Source organism: Delphinus delphis, chromosome 20 (genome assembly GCF_949987515.2).
Source record: "Delphinus delphis chromosome 20, mDelDel1.2, whole genome shotgun sequence".
NCBI lineage: Eukaryota > Metazoa > Chordata > Mammalia > Artiodactyla > Delphinidae > Delphinus > Delphinus delphis.
Window position 1 is genome coordinate 3,027,113 of NC_082702.1, and position 10,284 is coordinate 3,037,396.

The 10,284-nt window shown below is 50.0% G+C and overlaps 1 protein-coding gene and 1 non-coding gene across 2 annotated transcripts; both read left to right on the forward strand.

The window, feature by feature from the left end:
- The first annotated feature begins 1,045 nt into the window (after positions 1–1,045).
- Positions 1,046–1,152, forward strand: LOC132417377 (U6 spliceosomal RNA). Its single transcript, XR_009517816.1, has one exon. It is a non-coding gene; the product is annotated as a U6 spliceosomal RNA (small nuclear RNA).
- Positions 1,153–6,553: 5,401 nt separating this feature from the next.
- Positions 6,554–8,804, forward strand: ZNF784 (zinc finger protein 784). The gene is made up of 2 exons (XM_059999173.1): positions 6,554–6,636; positions 7,880–8,804. Exons 1-2 carry the CDS (start codon positions 6,559–6,561, stop codon positions 8,768–8,770), a joined length of 969 nt encoding a protein of 322 aa, XP_059855156.1. The 5' UTR covers positions 6,554–6,558; the 3' UTR covers positions 8,771–8,804.
- The last annotated feature ends 1,480 nt before the right edge of the window (positions 8,805–10,284 follow it).

Consider the following 10,284-nt stretch of genomic DNA (forward strand, 5'->3'; position numbering starts at 1 on the left):
TCTCAATCTTCTATATCCATTAATTCAGTTATTCATTCACTCATCTGTTCATTCATTCACCAAACATTCGCTGAGGTATTTATATGCCCCTTCTCTGTGGACGCAGAGACGGAATTGACTCTGCCCTCAAAGAAGGGAGAATAGAGGATGAGTTTCATGCGCTAAACCCTGTGCCGCGAATGATCTCATTTAATAAAGAGAATCTCAGTGGAATACCATTTCACACAAGTCAGACTGGCAAAAATTTAAGTTTGACAAGTACTGTTAAAGATGTCAAGTAAGGGGATTGCCCATTCATTGGTGGTGGATGTGTAAATTGGTAACAATTGTAGCTAATACATGGTGCCTACTTTGTGCTATAAAACACTTTACGCGTGACTCATTTCATCCTCATAGCGCCTAACGCTTAGCTGTGTTGAGTAAATGCTATTATAATTTTTGTTCTGCAGATGAGGTAAAGGAGAAGGTTGACTTTCTATTAGACACAGCAGGTACATACACTGCCTAAGGCCCAGGACACTCTTAGGAGCCTGGGAAAAACATTTTAATTTTGAAATCAGAAGAAAAAAGAATGTAATCCAGACTAGCTTATGTTTGTCTTTATACCGACACAGATATAACATACAAGTTTAAATATACGTTTTGGAATGAAGGAGCCCACAAAGGCACAAATGCCAGGGCCCAGGAAAGCACTGGAGACCATGAGTGGTTAAAGAACTTACCCAAGAGGGACTTCCCTGGTGGCACAGTGGTTAAGAATCTGCCTGCCAACGCAGGGGACACGGGTTTGAGCCCTGGTCCAGGAAGATCTCACATGCCGCGGAGCAACTAAGCCCGTGCGCCACAACTACTGAGCTTATGCTCTAGAGTCCAAGAGCCACAACTACTGAGCCCATGTGCCACAACTACTGAAGCCCATGCGCCTAGAGCCCATGCTCCGCAACAAGAGAAGCCACCGCAATGAGAAGCCTGCGCGCCGCAAGGAAGAGTAGCCCCCCCTCGACGCAACTAGTGAAAGCCTGCGCAGCAACGAAGACCCAATGCAGTGCTCACTTCAGCAGCACATATACTAAAATTGGAACGATACAGAGAAGACTAGTATGGCCCCTGCGCAAGGATGATACACAAATTCGTGAAGCGTTCCATATTTTTGAAAAACATGGGCAGAACACTCTATGACGTAAATCACAGCAAGATCCTTTTTGACCCACTTCCTAGAGAAATGGAAATAAAAACAAAAATATACAAATGGGACCTAATGAAACTTAAAAGCTTTTGCACAGCAAAGGAAACCATAAACAAGACGAAAAGACAACCCTCAGAATGGGAGAAAATATTTGCAAATGAAGCAACTGATAAAGGATTAATCTCCAAAATTTACAAGCAGCTCAATATCAAAAAAACAAACAACGCAATCCAAAAATGGGCAGAAGACCTAAATAGACCTTTCTCCAAAGAAGATATACAGGTTGCCAACAAACACATGAAAGAATGCTCAACATCATTATCATGAGAGAAATGCAAATCAAAACTACAATGAGATATCATCTCACACCAGTCAGAATGGCCATCATCAAAAAATCTACAAACAATAACTGCTGGAGAGGGTGTGGAGAAAAGGGAACCCTCCTGCACTGTTGGTGGGAATGTAAATTGGTACAGCCACTATGGAGAACAGTATGGAAGTTCCTCAAAAAACTAAAACTAGAACTACCATACGACACAGCAATCCCACTACTGGGGAAATACCCTGAGAAAACCATAATTCAGAAAGAGTCATGTACCACAATGTTCACTGAAGCTCTATTTACAACAGCCAGGACATGGAAGTAACCTAAGTGTCCATCGACAGATGAATGGATAAAGAAGATGTGGCACATATATACAATGGACTATTACTCAGCCATAAAAAGAAACGAAATTGAGTTATTTGTAGTGAGGTGGATGGACCTAGAGTCTGTCATACAGAGTGAAGTCAGAAAGAGAAAAACAAATACTGTATGCTAACACATACATATGGAATCTAAAAAAAAGAAAATGGTCAGAAGAACCTAGGGGCCAGACAGGAATAAAGATGCAGACCTACTAGAGAATGGACTTGAGGACACGGGGAGGGGGAAGAGTAAGCTGGGACGAACTGAGAGAGAGGCATGGACATATATACACACCAAACGTAAAATAGATAGCTAGTGGGAAGCAGCTGCATAGCACAGGGAGATCAGCTCGGTGCTTTGTGACCACCTAGAGGGGTGGGATAGGGAGGGTGGGAGGGAGGGAGATGCAAGAGGGAAGAGATATGGGGATATATGTATAGTTGATTCACTTTGTTATAAAGCAGAAACTAACACACCATAGTAAAGCAATTATACTCCAATAAAGATGTTAAAAAAAAAAAAAGACCCAACATAGACCATAAATAAATAAATAAATAAATGTTCCTTTAAAAAAAAACAGAACTTACCCCAGACTTCCCAGCTAGTAGGTGGTGGAGATACTATGACGAGCAGTTGGGTGATATCTACCAAATTGAACATGGAAGTTGAAGATGTTCCTGTTCTTTGATCCAGCAACTCAACTCTCAGGTATATAACTTAGCGAAAACTCCCATCTGGGTTCAAGGAGATGTAAGCAAGAATTTTCATGGCAGTATCATTTGTAATAATCAAAAACTGGTTACATGCAGGTACCACCTCACACTGGTCAGAATGACCATCATTAAAAATCTACAAATAATAAATGCTGAAGAGGGTGTGGAGAGAAGGGGACCCTCCTACACTGTTGGTGGGAATCTAAATTGGTGCAGCCACTATGGAGAACAGTATGGAGGATCCTCAAAACGCTAAAAATAGAATTACCATATGATTCAGCAATCCCACTCCTGGGCATATATCCAGAGAAAACTCAAATTCGAAAAGATGCATGCACCCCTATGTTCATAGCAGCACTATTTACAATAGTCAAGACATGGAAGCCACCTAAACGTCCATTGACAGATGATGGGATTAAGAAGTTGTGAGATATATATATTTCATTCTTTTTTATGGCTGAGTAGTATTCCATCACATATATATCCATCATATATCCATCACATATTCCATCATATATCTATGATGCAATACTATTCAGCCATAAAAAAGAATGAAATAACGCCATTTGCAGCAACATGGATGCAACTAGAGATGGTAATATTAAGTGAAGTAAGAGAAACACAAACATTATACAGTATCACTTACGTGAGGAATCTTAAAAATAGTACAAATGAACTTATTTACAAAACAGGAACAGACTCACAGACATAGAAAACAAACTTATGGTTACCATAGGGGAAATGTAGGGGGAGGGATAAATGGGGAGAAGGGATAAATTGGGAGTATGGGGTCAGCATATGCACAGTACTATAGATAACCGGTAGCGCGCTGGCCATGCATGTGTCTCTTGCTTCCACAGTGTTTGGACTGAACAGACCCAAGGGCGCCCCTTCCTCCAGACTCGGACCACCCTCCAAGCTTTTTTCCAGTCACAACCTTGGAATCACCCACTCAGCTCTCCTCGCCCTCCGGGACCAGCCAACACCATTTTCTGAGCTTAGCTCCTTACTGCCGACCAAGCATGAGCTCCCAGATTCGTCACAATTCCTCCGCCAGGTAGAGGCCGCAGTCACCCGCCTGGTAACGTGCATCTGCCGCTCTCCCACACCTACCTGTCTCTGCGCTTCTCTTCCCACACGACGCAGCAGCTCGCGAGGGCGTGAGACATCGTTTCGCGAACGGGCCGAGGAGGAGCCGGAGGGCCTGAGCTCACTGGAAAAGGCAAAAGCAGCGCTGTGGCCGCGCCCTCTTCCAGGACATGCCGAAGCCGTCCCAGGAGCGTGGGGAAAGCCCAGGACGCCGTGGAAGCCGCCCGGCTGACGGAGAAGAACCTGCGCCAGGCCCTGTGGGTCCGCAGGCCCTGGGCTCTGCCCGCGCAGACTCCACCTCTGGACTTCCTGGAGCCACTTCCTGGATGAGCAGGTGAAGCTCATCAAGAAGATGGGCGACCGCCTGACCAACCTCCGCAGGCTGCTCGGCCCCCAGGCTGGGCTGGGCGAGTGTCTCTTCCAAAGGCTCAGCCTCAGGCACCACTAGGAGCCCCTGGAGCCCAGCGGCCTGTGAGGAGCCCCTCCGGGGTCAGGGCTTCTGCCTGCAGCCTCTCCCTGCAGCCACTGGGCAGCTTGTTAACCGCCCTGGAGCCCTCTCCGAGCCCTGGGCCAAAGGGAAACAATAAAGCTTTCTGCAGCAAAAAAAAAAAAAAAAAAAAAAAGATAACCAACAAGGACCTACTGTATAGCACAGGGTACTATATTCAATATCTTGTAATAAATTATAACGGAAAAAAATGTTTAAAGGAATATTTCTATCCAAAAAAGAATATATATGTATATATGCATATATATGTATATCAGAATCACTTTGCTGTACACCTGAAACTAACACAATATTGTAAATCAACTATACTTCAATAAAAAGGAAAAAAATTGGAACCAACCCAATGTCCTTCAACAGGAGAATGAAAAAATGTACTATGGCATCATCACCAGTGGGCTATCACACCAGCATTGACAACGAGTGACTAGACTACAGGTATCCATGTTTACAAATATGAAAAACAATGTCGAGGGGGCAAGAAGTTAGAGAAGCTTACACTGAAATGATATCATTTATCCTAAATGTGTTAACATACGCAGAACAATATCATGTTGTATCAGATACGTAGCAAAATAGGAAGGCATGCGTGGGAATGATAAACAGAAAATGCAAAATCTAATAACCTCAGGGGAGGGAGGGAGGAAAATGGATGGGGGGATACACAGAGGGCTTAGACTGCTTCTGTAAAGTTGTATAGTCTTCTAAGTTTATTAGTGAGGATAGGGAGCCATTTACATGATTCCAAATAATTTTGGTATACAGAAATGGTTCAAAATAAAATTAAGAAAAGACTCCCTAGGACTTCCCTGGTGGCACAGTGGTTAAGAATCCACCTGCCAATGCAGGGGACACACGTTTAATCCGGGAAGATCCCACATGCCGCTGAGCAACTAAGCCCATGCGCTACAAATACTGAACTCGCGTGCCACAACTACTGAGCCCACGCGCCTAGAGCCTGCGCTCCACAACAAGAGAAGCCACCACAATGAGAAACCCGCGCACTGCAACAAAGAGTAACCCCTGCTCGCCACAACTAGAGAAAGCCCACCTGCAGCAACAAAGACCCAATGCAGCCAAAATAAAAAAGAAGAAGAAAAAAGACTCCCTAGGTTTATCAGTCAAGATACAATAGGTTCTGCTGCAGTAACAAACAACCCCAAAGCTCAGTGGCTTTAATCAAACAAATGATAATTTTAAATGCTATATATCCAAGGAAGATGAGCATCAGTTTCTGGTCACTGTAGATACATACTCTGGAATTCAGGCTGATGGAAACTTCACTTCACCCAGCAGATCCCCACACACAGAACAGCCTGGATGGAAAGTGGTGAACAGCTTGCAGGCTCTTATCTTGTGCTGAAGTTGACACACATTGGTTTCACTTATAGTTCATTGGGCAAAGGGAATCACATGGCCACGTCTAACTGCAAAGGAAAATGCAATCTTAATCATGTTCCCATAAGGAGGAGAAACAGAGAATTTAGGAATGACCTTCATGTTTAGCATCTCCTACCCTGCCCTGCCAAGAAAACAACTTAAGGTTGTTCCAAAGATCTTGCATATCGCTTTCTTATTAGGTTTTACAACCCTCTACACTTTTGTACATGAGAAAATGCAGGCACAGTCGAGAGAAGTATGTTGACCTCTCCAAGGTCACGCAGCCAGGCCATGAAATTAACAGTTGGAGGGCTAAGGCCTCAGCCCTGTCCTTGGTGCTGCCGAAAACCGCCAGTCTTTGGGCTCTTTCCTCCAAAAGAGCATTTCCCGGGACTTCCCTGGCGGTCCGGTAGTTAAGACTCCGCACTTCCACTGCAGGGGGCACCAGTTCATCCCTGGTCGGCAACTAAGATGCCGCATGCCGTTGCGCGTGGCTGAAAAAAAGGCGTTTCCCAAACGTTACACCACACCACCTAAGGTCTTTTGCAAATAAATCCCAGTATCACCAGTGTTGCTGTTTGCTGAGTATCTTTCTGCAAACGGACTTTAAACACCTTACATTCATAAACTTTGCCTCACTGGGTTATCACAAGCCATGCAGAGGAGGTGACCACAAAAACGTGTAACATGAAAGGAGAACAAAGGTTATTCAATTCTGGTCAGTGTCAACTGACTGCCAGAGCTTACTCATATAGGTTAAAATGAGAAATTCGAATTAGTTCGCAGCCACCCAGTAACCCACGCAGGCTGTCTCCTGCGGGAAGTGACAGGCAATTAGGAAGAAATTCATCACTTTCTCCCCGGGGAGGGGGAGACCCGGCTCCTGGGAAGCCCCGGCCCGTCCTCCAGTGCGCCTGCGCCAAGGCGCTGACGCCAACCCAGGGCACGCCCCCTCCCGGAGCGACCGCGGGCCTCGGGGGCGGGGCCTGGGCACAAGATGGCCGCTGCGCGCCCGGAGCCCCGGAGTCCGAGCTCAGCGGCCCCGGAGCCGAGATCCCCGGAGCCTCCGGACCTGGTGCGGGCGAGGAAGGGGCCTGGGCGGGGAGCTCGAGGCGGGAGGAGGGCGCAGGCGTGGGCGGGGCCAGGGCGGGGCTTAGGGCTGGGCGGGGAAGGTATTTAGTGCTCCGGCCCTGGGGGCGGTGCTTTCTCGGGGTGGGCGAGGGGTGGGGCTTAGCACGGAGCCTATGAGGGTGGAGGGGCGGGGCCTGAGTGGGGGTGGAGCCTGAGGAGGGGGTTGGGCGGAACATCTGAGCTGGTGATAGGTCCAGAGAGAGGAGTCCCGGGGATGAAGTTTGTCTAATTAGGGGGCGGAGCCTTCAGAGGGCGGGGCCTCAGAAATTCTAAGGTGGAAAGTTGGGAAGGTGACCCTGAAAGACAAAGATGTGGGGTTATGGTTGGGGCATGCACGTTGGGGTGGGGGGATGATTCTGCAAGGGTCTGAGTGATGCGTCCTGATGCCCAGGGGAGGATTTGGGGGGAGAAATGACTGCTCCAGGTGACCTTGGAACCCCACTCAGGATGGGAGAGTATCTGAGGACAACCATTCATTCAACAGACATTTACTCAGCTCCTACTTGGGCTAGACAGATGGAGAGGTGAATGAGACACATAAGCTGTATTCTTTTGCAGCTTGCAGTTGGGTAGGGAAGAGAGACAATAGACGAGACTTATTGTGTTACGTTCTATAAAAAAGAGTGAGCTGATAGAGTTGGGGGGTAGGGAAGCTAAATTTAGAAGAGAGAAGTCAGCTGTGTGCCGGCTTATATTTACACTAGGGTCAGAGAGATAAGCGGGAGCCAGATCATGATGGGTAGTAGATGGCGTTTTTGGATTTTAAGAGCAGTTGGAATCATGGGAGGGTTTTGAGTGGGAAAATGACTGCTGTCTGATTTCCGTTTTCAAAAGGTCATTCGGGCTGCTTTGGGGGGGTGGGTTATAAGGGAGCAGGCGTAGGAACAGAGTCATTCAGAGGGTCAGGGGACTTGGCAAGAAATGATTGGCTTAATTGTAAGTGGGGTGGAGGAGAGAAATGGCTGGATCTGTGATACATTTTGGACAGGAGGGGAAGTCTTGGTGGTCATACGGCAGAATCTCAGAGGAAGGAGAGCCGAATCTAGAAATTAAGGGGCTCAGTATGTTACAGAGTGTGTTTTAGTAAGTGTGTTTAATACGTGTGTTTAATAAGGCGTAGTGGGGAGGCCTTGAGGCAGAGTCCACAGGCTCCTTGTTTCTCCCCCCCCCCCCCCCGCTTCACCCAGGTCCTGGTGCCTGATGATAGCCGCCCGGCCACCCCCCCGAGTGACCTCATCGAGATCCAGGTGGTGAAGGTGACGGACACCACGCTGGTACCTGAGCCCCCGGAGCCAGGTTCTCTCCACTGTGCCTTGTGCCCAGCTGTCTTCCGGCTGGTCTCCGAGCTGCTGTTCCACGAACACGGCCACCTGGCAGGGGCTGAGGGTGGTGGGCAGGGTGGGGACCCAAGCCGGTGTCATGTGTGTGGCCACAGCTGTCCAGGCCCCGCCAGCCTCCGTGCCCACTACAGCCTGCACACGGGAGAGCGGCCCTACCGCTGCCCGCTCTGCCCCCGGGCCTTCAAGGCCCTGGCACCTCTGCTGCGGCACCAGCACCGACACGGGGTGGAGCCGGGGACCTCTCAAAGGCCTCCGGAGGCGGCGGCGGCTCAAGAACAGCGGCCCGGGGTGCCCCAGGAGAGGTCGGAGGTGGTGATGGCTGCGGCGGCCGCAGGCGCGGCGGTGGGGAAGCCTTTCGCCTGCAGGTTCTGCGCCAAGCCGTTCCGCCGCTCCTCAGACATGCGAGACCACGAGCGGGTGCACACGGGCGAGCGGCCCTACCACTGCGGCGTGTGCGGCAAGGGCTTCACCCAGTCCTCGGTGCTCAGCGGCCACGCCCGCATCCACACTGGCGAGCGCCCCTTCCGCTGCACCCTCTGCGATCGCACTTTCAACAACTCCTCCAACTTCCGAAAGCATCAGCGCACCCACTTCCACGGGCCGGGACCGGGGTTGGGAGACTCTGGAAGCCAGCTGGCATCGGGGGCCGACGGGTCAGGGAGTGGGTGTGGGGCAGGAAACACTCTGGAAGAGGGACGTGGGGAGACCGCCAAAGGGAAGGTGGAGATCGACCAGTAGTCTGGGAGAGCAGGAACGTGGGAGGTAGGCGGCAGGTTGCAGGGGAGGGGTGGGTGGGATACGGAGGCAGGGGAGGAAGGGGAGAGGTTGGGGGAGAGGTGACGTAAGAGCCCACGGAGATGGCAACGAGCGGCCAGGGTGGGTGAGCAGAGGGAGAAGCGGGCTCAGGACGCTCACAAGCCACCCAGCACCCGCATGAGATTCAGAGGAAGGCACAGAGGCAGCCCTGTGGATGCCCAGCAAATGCAAGGAACACGGGCTCGATTTCATTGCCCCGTTTGCCCCCCTGATGGGTTGTCCTCGCGCAAGACACAGCTTGCGGCAGCAGAGCTGAGCACTGCAGAGGGGGGACCAGGATGGAACATTTTGCCTACCTCACTGGATTGCACTGACCATGGGATGCCTACCCGTCCTCAGGCAGAAGATGCCCACCGGGTCCTCCATAAAGAGACTGGGACCCCATCACCTCAAAGCCAGAGGGTCCCCAAGTCATAGCCAGGAGCGCTCAGGTCGCAAGGATGGAAGCCTGACCGTAAGAATTTTGACTGCAGGAGCTACCAGCCCTGCTCCCATGTGGTCCCTCCCTAAGCCACCCAGACTCCTCTTCCAAGGCAACTGAAAACCCAGACCACGAACAGGCACCTAACATCCCCCTCCTAAAGCTTCAGGCTCAGAGCCCGTGGTCCCCCAGGTCTACACAGTAGCCTCAAGTTTCTCTAACTACCTTCACTCCCAATTTGAAGCAAACCGCTTACAGCTTGGTCCCAAGCTATGCCAAGGAATGGTTGGTGGGTGGCAGTGTGGTGGCCTGGCTGGTGTCTGGCGGCTGGGGAACAGGAGTTGGGTCACTGGGGGGTTGGGCAGAGGAGGAGCTGCAGGTGGGAAGCCTCCAGTTCTGTTCCCATTAAAGGACTTTATGAAGGGTTTTCTCTATGTTGGTCTTGTGTTCCAGGGCTGGGGGAAGAAGGGCCACACTGTGGTCCTGGCCCCAGCAGTGAGTTGCAACTCTCTCCAAACCTCTGTTTCCTCATCTTCAGAATGGGGTGGACAGCGTCTGGCTATTCAAAGAAGCTATGTCGTTCAGCTATGGGATTGGGGGTCAGGGAAGTTTGGCAAAACGAAGGGACTCCCGTGTCAGGATACTAAAGGTGGGAGAGCCCTGGATTTGCACCCCTTCCCCTTCACCCAACACCCCCATAAGCTGTCCCACAGACAACTCATAAGGGGAACAGAATTCAGTTTTTACCAAGGAAACGCCCGTGTTTCCCATCACTGGCATCACCACCCAAGCTAGAAGCCTTGGCAGGTTCCTTGAGTCTTTTTCCTCCTTCATCCATTTATCTGACTCCCTATCAATTTCCCGCTGTTGAGCCAAATATCTTTGGAATCTGAATGCTTCTTTTCATCATCACTACTCTTGTAGACCAAGCCGACAGTGGTCTCACACGTCCACGCCCTGCTCGCTTCATTCTCCATACTGTGGCCACGCGGATCCATCCTTCCAAAACTCAGAC